A 14,698-nucleotide genomic window follows, 5' to 3' on the forward strand; every position below is an offset into this window, starting at 1 on the left:
GTAGTCCTGCCCAATAAATACCCTTCCCCCATATTGATCAGAGAAGTGATGCAATAGAGGTAAAGTTGATTTCATATGATCAATTTCTTTATTATAATCCATCAACCGGAGGCCTGACAAAGAAAAAAAACAGTAGCTTTAACTCAACCCCTACTTAGTTTTCCAGGCTTTCTCACGATTTCATTTTTTCCCAATAGCTGAGTGATGAACGGGGATTGGAAGGATGGCATCGCAAGACTACGCAACCCAAAAAGAAAACACAGCACTGACCAATCCTAATACAGAACTTAAAACCACAATATTGTCAACAATGCCGGTTCATGTTTTTTTTGGTCACACAATGGTCAAGTTGTCTTTTGATAATTGTTACAGAATTGTCAGCATTTGAGGTTGATCACAGGTTCTATAGTCTAGGCGTGCTGCCGTTCCATCGGCAGACATGAAGAGGCTTTGGTACACACATGCAGTTGACATCGGGATCAAAGTGAGGGTTGACATCAGTTTTAAAATGCTCAAACAGTCCAAACTAAAATAGTTTACTATCAAATGTAACTAATATTTGTTAATAAAAGCAAATGAAAACTGGGTTTAATGACAATATTCAGAAAGATGATTTCCTCAAATCAATTTTCACACCCATTCTCACTAAAACTTAAATAATATTTCATCCTAAACACAAGCATACTTGATGACAAGCATCACTCATCCCCTAGTCCAATTTTTGACCAACACCCCCCCCCCAACCCCACGCTCTCACGCAACAGCGGTTGTTTTATCATACACAGCTGTAACACTGACAAAGGCATTAGCATCTGTCCTTGCGCTCCACTTTGGGTCATTAAGTTACTCCCCCCACCACAACCCCTACTCTTCAGGCAGCTGTAGTCCAATGTCTACACGTGTATCGTGCAGAATCTAATGCATGTACATTATACGCGAGCACTATAGCCTGTGAGCGAGTGCATTCTCAAATGTTGTGTGTACAATATGTGTGAGGGGCGGACATAATTACAGGCTTGTCTAGCTCTACACAATTCTTGCTGGTGGGAAGCTGATACAGGTAGTTGCCTATAAGGAGAGGAGTGTAGGGGACACTGGAGATTGGGACAGACGTCGGGTGCACAAGGCAGAAAGGAGGGACGGGGGACTCAGGAGTTATCAGAGGGCACATGCTCCTCGAAGCCCTCGCTCTCCCTTACTAGTGCCCTTTCAAGGATGACGCGGCCTTCCTTGTAGCGCTGACTGTCTTCTGTGGCAAACTCGTAGATCCAGCCCAGCTTGCTGTTGCAGTTCTTGCAGCTGACGTCTCGCACCATGTGTCTACCAGTCAGCATCACGCGGTCCTGCACCTCGCTGTACTGCAGGTTCACCACCTGTGGGTGACAAACATATATTTATTCAACAAAGTATCTGAACCTGCAAGAGGGACTAGCAGCGTGTCCCATAGAAGTATGCCCCAACAATGAGTTTAGAACAGCACATACAGTATGGGACGAGGCTAGAGAATAATGACATGGTGTCATGTGTTTTCTGTAAGGACATGGTGTTATTCGCAGGACTCTTAACTACAGCCTATTAAAAAAGGTCCAATGCAGCCATTTTTATCTCAAATAATTTCTGGGTAACAAGTACCTTACTGTGACTGTTAAAAAAAAATGGTAATAAGAAACAAAAATAGCTTCTTAGCAAAGAGCAATTTTTCAAGCAAGAATTTAGCTAGGAATGCCAGAGTGGGGAAGGGAACATTTAAAACTAGCTATTGGCTGAGAGGTTTGGAACCAACTTATTGGTCTATTAACTCATTTACCGCCTGGTGATGTCACCAGGCAGGCCAAAACTCCATCCAATTAAAACAGGCATACATTTCAGGTGATCTTTTCAAACAGCTCTTACACTAAAAGGGTTCATCGTAATTTTCAAAATGTCACAGTATTATTCCAACCTCATAGTGTGAGAAATATATATAAAACACAGGACAATCACGTTTTTGGCTGCACTGGGCCTTTAAGAGTAGTCAACCCTCACCAGGCTCACCTTGTTGAAGAGGAAGGCCCGGCCCGTGGCGCCAGTGAAGCGCGTGGAGATGAGCTCAGAGCGGTTGGTCAGGATGGTGTCACAGTTGGCGCAGGAGAAGAGGCGGGTCCCACCGATGTGGTCCAGGAAGATCCGGCCCATAGTGCTGTTGTGCAGAGACCGACCTTTAGGAAGGGCAAGTAAGTCATGTAAGACACTAACTCATTCACAGACAGCAGCTGAAACAAAGGAGAGCGGGGAGGCTCAGAGTGAAGCAGATGCACATAAGACTACTCACAAAGACACATACTGGGTCTGAGACCACATACTGCCCAGTTAGTGAGTTTGTGTTATAGTGCGAGCCTATTGAGATCAATATGGATACCAACTAGTTTAGGTGAACACATCATAGCAAAGATGCCTAGAATTAACAAGTGTATCTTCTATTCGGTTTCATAGTGAACGGTTGTCTTCATTGGCTGACGTAGACAAATCATTGGAGGTGAGTAACGATGCTGCTACATCTACCTTCTGCATAGAAACAAGGGCAGTTGAATTGTGACTGCGTCAGAGAGATGCGGCGGTTGCCATTTCCATCCCATTTGCCATTTCCACTGGATTGGAAAACATTCCATACTAAATCGACGTTTGATTGAACAACATGTAATCGAGAAGTTAAACAAGACCTGCGCACATATTAAATGTAAACAGCTGTCATAAGACAGTAGCTTTTCGAAATAGTAGCTTTTTGGGAGCCAAATGCCAATCAATCAGTCTTGATCGATGTGTGAAGCGATTCATTCAAGTTGTGTCAACAATACCATGACCTCATTCAGATTTACAACAAAACTAGAAGTTTATCAATCGTTGTCTCTTATAAAACACATGGACAGCATAGCATTTCACGGCTAGCTAGTACAATCAAATAGGGTTTGATAATGATGATAGCTAGCTAAAATAGCTCATATAACGTCAGTACACAAAGCCAATGTCGACGAAACATCGCGTGCCCAACTTTCTCTTACCTTGAATCTGTAATTTTCAGAGTTCTGTCGACACGAATGTTAATAACCTGTTTTCTTGACCACTTCTATAGTCTTTATCAACCTCGAATCCAGTTTTTTTGTTGTATTTTCACCTTCTTTTCGTCCTTCTCGTCGATTCTGTAGCTAGATGTGGCGTCAGCTTTGTTGTTCTCTCACAGCTGTTCCGCAGACTGTATCAACATCCGGTACAGGTGGTCCCGCCCCTACTGGGTAGGGGAGTTGTTAGACAGACCCCAAGGAGGCAGCAGAGACCAAATTGAGTAAAGGCCAAAGTGTTTGAAATTACACTGATGCAATGAAACCAGAAACCAGAAATTATTATTTTTTAGGAAGCAGACTGAAATTATGAAGCTCAGCTCAGGCTTCATTGTACATTGTGGTGTGGTGGATTTCAGGCAGCTGATATGAGAAACTCCTGGATCAAAATCCAGGTAGGCTGTCTAATAATGAACATAGCCTTCTGATAGTCAGGTAGAAAAGTTTGCATCAAAATACTTCCTGTGCTGGAACAATGCAGTGCAATAACTGGACATGCAGTCACATGAAAGAACACAGCAGGAAGATCACAAAGAATATCACAAAAATGTTAATCTCATTCCCAGACACTTCCGCCCAAGGAAAGTCTGGTGGAGCAACAAGTCAAACGTGGCATTTGTTAACCCAAGTACAGGAAATCTTTGGGCACGAGGTTACAAAAAGATTTACCTGGCATCTTGAGCTGCACAAACTGTTCAGCTGTAGACTTAAGATAAGCAGCACTCCTGAAGATAGATGGAGCATTGTCATGCTTGAGAGTGTCCTTGGGAGACAGATAACAGAGTCTTGTGTAAAGACCAATCTCTGCAGTCATCACAATTGAAGTGAGCATGTGATTATTGTATCAGATTAGGAGTGCTGATCTAGTATCAGTCGTCGTCCCCCCCCCCCCCCCCGTCCGTCCGTCCGTGTCGTCTTATTCATTTAGATCTAAACGTTAAATCCACTGTCCTCTAACTTCAACTCCGAACCATTATCATAAAGTCTATTAGCATAAACATGATTTCAGATGTACATTGCATTTACAGTACGGCAAATCAAGAAACATAATTGACTGGAACTCAGGTGTTGCAGTGGATGATTGTACAGTATAGTCAAGCAATTTCAGGTCAGTAATCTGTTAATCCTTTTTGATCAAACAAACATAACAGAGGCACAGCGGTCTAAGGCACTGCATCGCAGTGCTAGAGGCGTCACTACAGACCCGGGTTCGAGCCGTGATCGGGAGCCCCATAGGGCAGCGCACAATTGGCCCATCGTCGTTAGGGGAGGGTTTGGCCCAGGTAGGCCAGCATTGTAAATAATAATTTGTTCTTAACTGACTTGCCTAGTTAAATCAAGGTTAAATAAAATTTAAATAAACACTATATGTACAAAAGTATGTGGACACCCCTTCAAATTAGTGGATTCGGCTATTTCAGCTAGACCCATTGCTGACAGGTGTATAAAATCGAGCACACCGGCATGCAATCTCCATAGACAAACATTGGCAGTGGAATGCCTTACTGAAGAGCACAGTGACTTTCAATGTTTCACTGTCATAGGATGCCACCTTTATAACAAGTCAGTTCGTCAAATTTATGCCCTGCTAGAGCTGACCCGGTCAACTGTAAGTGCATAGTGCCAAATGTAAAGTTTGTTGGAGGAGGAATAAAGTTCTGGGACTGTTTTTCATTGTTCAGGCTAGGCCCCTTAGTTCCAGTTAAGGGAAATCTTAACGCTACAGCATACAATGACATTCTAGACGATTCTGTGTTTTCAACTTTGTGGCAACAGTTTGAGGAAGGCCCTTTGCTGTTTCAGTGTGATAAAGCCCCCTTGCACAAAGCAAAGGTACATACAAAAATGGTTTGTTGGGATCGGTGTGGAAGAACTTGACTGGCATCAAACACCTTTGGGATGAATTGGAACACCGACTGCGAGCCAGGCCTAATCGCCCAACATCAGTGCCCGACCTCACTAATGCTCTTGTGGCTGAATTGAACCAAGTCCCCGCAGCAATGTTCGAACATCTAGTGGAAAGCCTTCCTAGAAGAGGGGAGGTTGTTATTGCAGGAAAGGGGGGACCAACTCCATAAAAATGCCCATGATTTTGGAATAAGATGTTCGTCGAGCAGGTATCCATATACTTTTGGTAATGTAGTGTACATCGTGTAATCAACTATATTTCTCCCTCGCCTTTCCATCTGGCAGTCCCTTTCCTCTGTAATCGTTACAGATAGATAAGGAACAGAGACTGATAATCATAAGTGATGATCAATCAATTTAACTTCACATTGTTATGAAACACGTGCCTATGTTGCTGACCAAGAGATTGGCCCTGAGGACAATCTATAAAGAAATCAAATGTGTGTACATCCATATCAACATCAAATGGTTACCCATTCATATTACTCATTTATGATGAAACCATGAAAGACAACTGCTCTTGTAATTGCTATTGCATGATAGCTATTTCATCAACCAACTGCCCTATGCCTATACCCATAATTAATACTTATTCATACTAATTAAAATTCTTATTTACTCATTTATTTTCATACTGTTTGAAATAAAGTATGTTTTGTAACAGGGAGTCATTAGCTGCCTGTCCTTGTAGCAGGAAGTCTTTAAGGTCAAGGATATACGTTTTTTTTAAATATCTCTGTTATGTCACTGTCAATCTATCACCAAGGAGGCTTAGCCATTTTAAGGACATTTCCCCACGAGATTGCATTTTAGAGTGTTACACAACGTATAGCCTACTAAAGGATTGTGATTTGCATCTATGGTATACAACCATTGCCAGAGGCAGAACAGATAATAAGGTAAAAGTTTATAATAACACCTTGTAATAAAGCATTTATAAGGGATTAGAAAATAGTTTATTCATAATTTATTAAGGCTATGTGTCACACTCCAATAGGGTATTTTTTTCCTCTTAATCACATCACAAGGAACTTTTATCAGTTAAATAAAAACACCAATATAATACTTTTTTTGTATTACAAATTTTTAAAAATGTTTTATAAAAACATGCTAATTAGGCAATGTCTCATTAAATATGTGCATATTTGCATATACCGCAAATGTTTTTTGCTGTATATGCAAGCCTACATATTTAGGTTGAACAAGTAGAGCAGGTTGTGGATACATACTTTTTTCATATTTCTATCTGTAAAATAATTGTTGGTGCATATTTCCAAATAAAATGCTATTGAGAATCTAGATTTCTACAAATCAACAATTCTCTCTTTGCAAGTCTGGAGAATCTATCTAAGGACAACCACAAAACATGTGTTGAATGCAGACGCTTCTGAAGCTGAGAAAATGTTGTTGGTGTGTGGGAAGAGTCCTACTTTTGGGAAACGGCAGTTAAAGAGAAGTACAATGAATTTACCCTACCAATTGCCAAATGCCTATTTACAGTGCCTTCAGAAAGTATTCATACCCATTGACTTATTCCACATTTTGTTGTGTTACAGCCTAAATTCAAAAAGGATTAAATATATTATTTTTCTCACCAATCTCAAATAAAGTAAAATGTTATTGGTTGCCTAAACATACAGTATTTAGCAGATGTTATTGCTGGTCTTGTGAAATGCTTATGATGCTAGCTCCAACAGTGAAGTAATATATAACAATACATGCATAACAATACACAGACAGTGTGGTGAAGAAGGCGCAACAATGCCTCTTCAACCTCAGGAGGCTGAAGAAATTTGGCTTGTCACCTAAAAACCTGACAAACTTTTACAGATGCACAATTGAGAGCGTCCTGTCGGGCTGTCTCACCGCCTGGTACGACAACTGCACCGCCCTCAATCGCAAGGCTCTCCAGAGGGTGGTGCAGTCTGCACAACGCATCACTGGGGGCAAACTACCTGCCCTCCAGGACACCTACAGCACCCGATGTCACAGGAAGGCCAAAAAGATCAGCTGCGACCGAGAGACTGAAAAACAGCTTCTATCTCAAGGCCATCAGACTGTTAAATTTAAACAGCAATCATTAACTCAGAGAGGCTGCTGCATACATACAGACTCAAATCATTGGGCACTTTAATAAATGGATCACTAGTCACTTTAAATATTGGCACTTTAACAATGTTTACATATCTCACATTACTCATCTCATATGTATACACTGTATCTTATGCCATCAATTGCATCTTGCCTATACCGCTCGGCCATCACTCATCCATATATTTATGCGTACATATTCTTATTCCATACCTTAAGATATGTGTGTTTTAGGTAGTTGTGGAATTGTTAGATTACTTAAATATTACTGCACTGTCGGAATAGAAACACAAGCATTTCGCAACACTCGCATTAACATCTGCTAACCATGTGTATGTGACCGATAACACTTTATTTGAAATCTATAAAGTAAGATAATGCATTTAAGAAATATAGAAATATTATCACAAGCAATTTATTATTTTATTTCTATATATTTCAGACCCCTTGACTTTTTCCACATTTTGTTACCTTACAGCCTTATTCTAAAATGGATTGAATAGTTTTTTCCCCTCATCAATCTACAGGCAATACCCCATAATGACAAAGCAAAAAACATTTTTTTTAACAGAAATATAATTTACATAAGTATTCAGATCCTTTACTCAGTACTTTGTTGAAGCACCTTTGGCAGCGATTACAGCCTCGAGTCTTCTTGGGTATGACGCTACAAGCTTGGCACACCTATATTTGGGAAGTTTCTCCCATTCTGTCAGGTTGGATGGGGAGCGTCACTGCACAGCTATTTTCAGGTCTCTCCAGAGATGTTAGATCGGGTTCAAGTCTGGGCTCTGGCTGGGCCACTCAAGGACATTCAGAGACTTGTCCCGAAGCCACTACTGCGTTGTCTTGGCTGTGTGCTTAGGGTCGTTGTCCTGTTGGAAGGTGAACCTTCTCCCCAGTCTGAGGTCCTGAGCGCTCTGGAGCAGGTTTTCATCAAGGATCAGAGGTTTTCGTAAAATGAGCAGGGACTATGCTGTCCTAGCTTCAGGGGTGCCAGCACAGAGAATAGCTGTAATGGTCCTATGTGTAACTGGTGTAGAGAGTCAGGCACAGGACAGCAGATATAAGTAATCAACGTATTTTACTCAAAAAGACAAATTTACGAAGTAACATCACGAGCCCACAAAGACGGACCAAATTACAATAAACAATCACTCACAAACACAACATGGGGAACAGAGGGTTAAATAATAAACAAGTAATTGGTTGAGTGAAGCCAGGTGTGTAAGACAAAGACAGAACAAATGGAAAATTAAAAGTGGATCGGAGGTGGCTAGAAAGCCGGTGACGTCGACCGCCGAACGCCGCCCGAACAAGGAGATGGACCGACTTCGGCGGAAGTCGTGACAATAGCTTGAACTGGGCTCAGCTGGGGCTGCCCCCTCTCTCTCTCGCTCTTGTCTTTGCTTTCACTTTCTTCCATTCTTTCTTCCATGGGGATTTTCACCATAGTGATGTCACAATGTCCCAGCCATGCCCTTGAACGAGAGCCCAACCCCCCCTACTATGCATAATATGCATATGCATGATGTGTATTATATATCCTGGATAGGTGTACCTTTGAATCACATCAAACCGCGAGGTTGAGGAAGCAGGACGGTAAAGGACAGTAAGCCCAGACAACTGAGCTGTTAGACAAACAGACAGATAGTCAGACAGAAGACAACAGGTGGCCTATGAGGACAAACTTTGACAGACAAAGGATGCTTCCATTACTGGTTATAGCTCTGCTGGGGTTCTCCACAGCACCAGGTTTCTATGCACTTCTATACTCAAACTCTCCGATTGTTTTAAACATAAAAGTTTACAAACTGGGTGAATTGAAGAATACCAGTGGCCTTGTGTCTTCGGTTTGCAGGAATGGTATTGGGGAAATATCGCAAGTAGAGTCAAGTTGTATTCCTGTGGTGATTATTGGCATGCCTGAGGTCTCTTATATTTCAGTATAATTGATCTACTGTTGCCCGCTTTGGTTGTACCATTTTAATGTATTTCTGCATAGTTAAAGTAACACCTTGGGGACCTTGTCAGGCTTTCAGGAGTGAGACAAAAACAGTATAAATCATATGGGACAATGAACTCTCTTATTGATACTGTAGGGGACATGACAGCATTCTTGTTGAATGTGTTCTTGTCGCCTCTCTTCTAAGATGATAACGCTAAATTCATTGAGCAAATTTGCTCTGAGAAAGTATTTGAGAAAACCTAAGATGTTATTTAATGTATGCATACTTCATGTATGCTTTCCACATCCATATAGCAGTAAGCAACATTGATTGTATAAAAATATACTGTATTAATCTCCATAGTATGTGACCTGTAATGTCGCTTTTGTTATTCCCAGCCTCTGCACTGCCTTGCACTCAGATCTCTCTCTCCAAGACCCTTCCCTCCTCAGGTGAGTCTGTTCACTAATCAGTCATTAGCGATATACAGTAGTTGTTATCAATGGCTTGACAGCCGAGGAGGGAAAGTACATCTTAACTGGGTTAAGAACAGTATGATCTGGCCTTGTACTCTGCTTGATGTCTTTGAGTTCGTTCAATGATATGTCTGGCCACCTAGAATATAGAGATACACTCAGTGTACAAAACATTAAGAACACATGCTCTTTCCATGACATAGACTGACCAGGTGAATGCAGGTGAAAGTTATGATCCCTTATTGACATCACTTGTTAAATCCACTTCAATCAGTGTAGATAAAGAGGAGGGGACCGGTTAAATAAGGATTTTTAAGCCTTGAGACAATTGAGACATGGATTGTGTGTGCAATTCAGAGAGTGAATGGGCAAGACAAAAAATGGAAGTGCCTTTTAATGGGGTATGGTAGTAGGTGCCAGGCGCTCCGGTTTGTGTCAAGAACTGCAACGCTGCTGAGTTTTTCCACACTCAACAGTTTCATGTGTGTATCAAGAATGGTCCACCACCCAAAGGACATCCAGCCAACTTGACACAACTGTGGGAAGCATTGGAGTCAACATGGGCCAGCATCCCTGTGGAACGCTTTCGACAACATCTGGAGTCCATGCCCCGACGTATTGAGGCTGTTCCAAGGGCACAGCTCCAATATTAGTATGGTGTTCCCAATGTTTGGTATACTCAGTGCATATCTTCAGTCTCTTTAGTCCTTTTTGAGTTGAGTTGGCTGTTCTGAACGATCAACCAGTGCAGCCTCAGGTCGGCTCCTAATTTCACTATTTTCTCTCCAGCTCACAGTGTCAGACCCTCAGATGTGGCTGTGCTCTCTGCCATTGGACTTCCCCACACACACAGGTAAGCAGCACATCAAATTTATCTAACCTTGATAGATTTACATTTACATTTAAGTCATTTAGCAGACGCTCTTATCCAGAGCGACTTACAAATTGGTGCATTCACCTTATGATATCCAGTGGAACAACCACTGGATAAGGGGACACCACCAGGTGTCAATATTGAATCATCCCTAGTGTCAATGTGAACGCAGCCTTTCAACCTTCTGTTTCTCTCACTCTCTGCAGCAGCGAGCTGTCCAGAGTGTTATCGAGACTTCATGGTAAGCCCCTGCTATTCATGAGGGTTTGGGGGTTACTCAATGTATCAAACCAGTTCTTTGAAACAGAAGAAAAGGTCTTGCTCCACAGTCTAATATTATTGCGAAAATATGTATGCAAACCCAGGCTATTAACATAGACAGACACAAGTACACACAAATACAAAATTCTAATTTCATGTGACCTTCAGCACCAAGTTACAGTCTGCATCAAATAATATCTCAATAAAACACACTTATTGGTTGATAAGACATTTTGGCCTGCTGACAGATCTTCCTCTTCCATGACAAATGTCCTCCCATTGCAATCTGACCCTCGTGTATACTTACGCAGAATTTTCATCTCACTTCATCAAGATAATCTAGAACCAGACAGAATTTAGGCTTTTACCTTTTAAACAATTTATTTGTCTTCTGAACAATTTTCAATGATAGGCTTGTGCGGGAAAGGATAAAAGCATTGAAAAACTGAATACATTTGGAAGAAATTATGTACTTGAGATAGTGGGAGTGTTAGGCCTGCTCTTATATAAATTACTGTAACTGTTGAAAGGTTTACATTTACATTTAAGTCATTTAGCAGACGCTCTTATCCAGAGCGACTTACAACTTTCACGTGTCATTACATAAACTTACAACTTTCACGTGGTTTCACGTGTCATTACATAAAAAGAATTGTCGTTTTTTTTAGACGATACACAAATAGAAGAATGAACAGTTTCCCATCTAATAGGTTATTATAGATCATTTTAGTATCAATTCATTAACCTCACACTACCGTGCGACATCTTCATCGGTCCGGTATCAGTACCAACCCTGACAATACTAACGATAGAACCACCAGTCTTTGCCACCAACAATTTCACAAGAAAGCATTTCACAAGGAAGCAATAAAGACAATACAAAAGAACATAAATAAAGATGAAGTGATAGACACACTGTACTCTCAACTCACGTGGCACTGACTGTATGTCAGTACCAAGAGAGTCCTACGTGTCTGGTCAAACCGATTTGCCCACGTGTATCTACAGTATATCTATATAGACAGTACATACAGTACTTAATACATAGAGCCTACAGGGCCATTTCCTATAATGTTGTTTTCACGCCATAAAGTGCCAAGTCGTGTGCATATGACAATGTTGATTTCACTTATAATCAAGCAACTTCCTCCCCCCTGTCTCTCTGCCCCGCTAGAGTTGCTGACCATGTTTAACCCTGCAATGACCAGTACTCTCCTTGGTCAGACAAACCTCTATTCTGAATCCTCACAGCACAGGTAAACCACAACTACATTTGCTCCCTGTGAGAGTAGAGACCGAGACAGAGCGTGAAAGAAAGAGTGAGAAAAGTAGTATTTCAGACCATGTTTTGTTCATTTGCAGGGCTCTTGTCGAGCAGGCAAAGGAACTAACCCTCTCCCTCAGGAGTAACCAGGTATTCTAGCGACTCTCCTTCTACATCACCCAACACATTGTCCTATAGAATCAGAACAGCTTCCCCGGTTGTCGTCTCTGACTTTGTCTGTTCTTCTCTCTGATAGGCCGTTGAGCTAGACACAGACTGGAAGCTGGTCATGCTATTTGTTCAGGTGGATGAGCTCTGTGTATGTCAGGACCAGGTCAGTAGCCACCTCACATGTCTGGATTTCAGTCCACGTCTTCATTTCATGACTTTACAGTGTTCATAGCTGCGTTCCTTTGAGTGAGTGTTTGTGTGTATGCAGGTCAGCGAGACAATCAAAGCAGCTGTCCATCAGGTGGATCTTGCGCTGCAGGTGCTGCAGTCACAGGTGGGTTTTGGTGACTCGTGTGACACTCAGCAATGCTACAGTACATTCATTTAGATGACCGTTAAGATTGCTCTTAATGTGTTTGCAGTTGAAGCGGACCATTGTCAATGTTGCACTGTGGTATGGAGAGTATGATACTGGATTTCGTTATCAGAACAGGTGACTTTCTCAACCAATTGCACAACTCCTCAATCAGTCGGTGCACTCATTCCCTGAGTTTGAAACTCTTCAGTGATTTCAATCTATAGTTTCTGGTAGGCATTTGATTGCTTGTATGTCTATTGACAGGATGTGTCAATGTATGGAGGAAAAACATGAAGGGGAGCTCAGACTACTGAAGGCCATCCTCACGCAAGTCCTCCAGGTTCAATGTCTTACATCTACGTAATCTACACTATATCCCCAACATCTATGTGCTGTTTACATTTTATCCACTATACAAATAAGATAAAAAGAGATTAGATTGCATGTTATTGTCTGTTTTCACCCCCAAAAATATTTTGCATCATAAAAAACCATTACGGGACATAAAATACGGTAAACAACATACAGAACATACAGACCTACTGTATGTTGTTTACCGTATTTTATGTCCCGTAAGGGTTTTTTATGATGCAAAATATTTTTGGGGGTGAAAACAGACAATAACATGCAATCTAATCTCTTTTTATCTTATTTGTATAGTGGATAAAATGGCTATAGGAGATATGGACGGAAGGGGCTGTAGTACAGGGTACTTTACAAGTTCAAATAAAAGTGAACACTCATCTCTCCTTGCTGGGGATTTAGTGGACCAATATTTCAGTTAAAAATGTGTATTATATATAGTTATTTTTACAAACCATTATTCATGGTGGTCAATAGGAGTCCCTTGATCGACACCTGGTGGAGAAGCAGTGGTACAGCAGCAGAGATGACTTCACCGTCCTACTGCAGGATGCCCCCTTCATCACATCAGACCCCGCCTCTTTTATTGTGAGTGACAAGCCATTAAACCTTCCCTACAATTTTTATACATTAATGTGCCTATCCTATTGTGTGATGCAGAGTGGAGTTGTTATGGTGTGTGCGTACGCTTGCATTTCTGATGCATACGTGTTAATCTATGTACAGAGCGCTGCCCCCAGAGCGGGTGAACAACACACAGACAAACTGGCAGTACAGATGTGGGCCAACTTGGTGAGTCACACAAAATACTACACATGCTGCTAACACACTGTGGCATTGTCTCGGCTCTCAGTTCTAGTCAAGGCAAACAAATGAGACTTGTTTTCTGTTTTTCAGCTGCAGCCCACCATAGGCCAGCAGAACATGGAGGAAAATAGCATGATTATCTCTGTGATATGCCCCAGTGAGGTGAGAGAGTGTGGCCTCCAACACACACCACACCTGGGTTCAAGTAGTTTTCTTTCAAATACTTTCATTGAGACTGCCTGGAGTGCCAGAGTGTGGTTTGTACTTTAGGGCCCATTCATTGGTTCCATTACACCAAACAAGCTCAATAAAGTGCAGCTAAGGTAGTTAAAAGAACACAAATACTATTTGGACCCCTGCCTGAAGTCTGGTAAATACAGTATCGTGTGGGATTAATAGAATGTACTGTACATTGTGCACATACTGTACTATGAGCTGCCTATAAAAGTCTCACACAGTATAGTATGATTCATACAACTGAGAAATATTTCTGTTGTTGTTTTCAAACCTTCATCCCCCACCCTCTTTACATTTCTCTCGCTCTCTCTCTCTCTCTCTCGCTCTCTCTCTCGCAGGACCGGCCTTTCCTGAGAACAGAGAGTAACTCTCCATCAGATCGTACCAGTGAGCCCTCTCCTCTTCTCGACCCTGTGAGTTATTGTTGTCATGTATGAGGCCTGATACTGTATGACTATTAGACCTCTGCACATGGTGGTCTCTGCATACACATTATACATGGTAATTACTCTGGATGTGCTCTGTGTGCCTTGTCATCAGATCATGGGCACTCATATGCCCTGCGAAGACCGTAGCCCTTCCAACTCCCCACCCACCTCAGGTGAGAGGAATCCTCACAATTATACAACATACAGTGTACAATATACAGCTTGTTTGTTGAAACAGAGCCAGTATGCCCTGGTCTTGTATAACCCTGCACTTACTGCAGTTTCCCAAACTAGGGATCGCTAGATGCGTTGTAATTAACAAAGCGGTTTCTGTTTTCTTCTTGCAAGTGTGGCTCTATCCTTTGAACTGTTTAAGCTACACCATATTATGACCCCGTCGCTGAAAGATAAGACTT

General features: G+C 41.7%; 2 protein-coding genes across 2 annotated transcripts in view; one reads left to right on the forward strand and one right to left on the reverse strand.

Annotated features, from left to right (window-relative positions):
• Positions 1–65: 65 nt before the first annotated feature.
• LOC139556540 (protein yippee-like 5) lies at positions 66–3,240 on the reverse strand. The gene is made up of 3 exons (XM_071370601.1): positions 3,039–3,240; positions 2,035–2,198; positions 66–1,373 (listed from the first exon to the last, which is right to left on the reverse strand). The coding sequence occupies exons 2-3, from the start codon at positions 2,173–2,175 to the stop codon at positions 1,149–1,151; spliced, it is 366 nt and encodes a 121-aa protein (XP_071226702.1). The 5' UTR covers positions 2,176–2,198; positions 3,039–3,240; the 3' UTR covers positions 66–1,148.
• Positions 2,200–14,698, forward strand: part of LOC139556534 (phospholipase B1, membrane-associated-like) — a 40,712-nt gene continuing 28,213 nt past the window's right edge. Inside the window, exons 1-15 of the mRNA XM_071370591.1 lie at positions 2,200–2,515; positions 9,442–9,495; positions 10,309–10,372; positions 10,600–10,634; positions 11,829–11,910; positions 12,017–12,068; positions 12,175–12,252; positions 12,358–12,423; positions 12,512–12,582; positions 12,712–12,787; positions 13,288–13,398; positions 13,537–13,602; positions 13,708–13,779; positions 14,193–14,267; positions 14,395–14,455. Of these exons, the coding sequence (XP_071226692.1) occupies positions 11,840–11,910; positions 12,017–12,068; positions 12,175–12,252; positions 12,358–12,423; positions 12,512–12,582; positions 12,712–12,787; positions 13,288–13,398; positions 13,537–13,602; positions 13,708–13,779; positions 14,193–14,267; positions 14,395–14,455 (799 nt within the window). The 5' untranslated portion in view covers positions 2,200–2,515; positions 9,442–9,495; positions 10,309–10,372; positions 10,600–10,634; positions 11,829–11,839. The remainder of the gene's footprint in view (positions 2,516–9,441; positions 9,496–10,308; positions 10,373–10,599; positions 10,635–11,828; positions 11,911–12,016; positions 12,069–12,174; positions 12,253–12,357; positions 12,424–12,511; positions 12,583–12,711; positions 12,788–13,287; positions 13,399–13,536; positions 13,603–13,707; positions 13,780–14,192; positions 14,268–14,394; positions 14,456–14,698) is intronic.

Source organism: Salvelinus alpinus, chromosome 27 (assembly GCF_045679555.1).
Source record: "Salvelinus alpinus chromosome 27, SLU_Salpinus.1, whole genome shotgun sequence".
Lineage (NCBI taxonomy): Eukaryota > Metazoa > Chordata > Actinopteri > Salmoniformes > Salmonidae > Salvelinus > Salvelinus alpinus.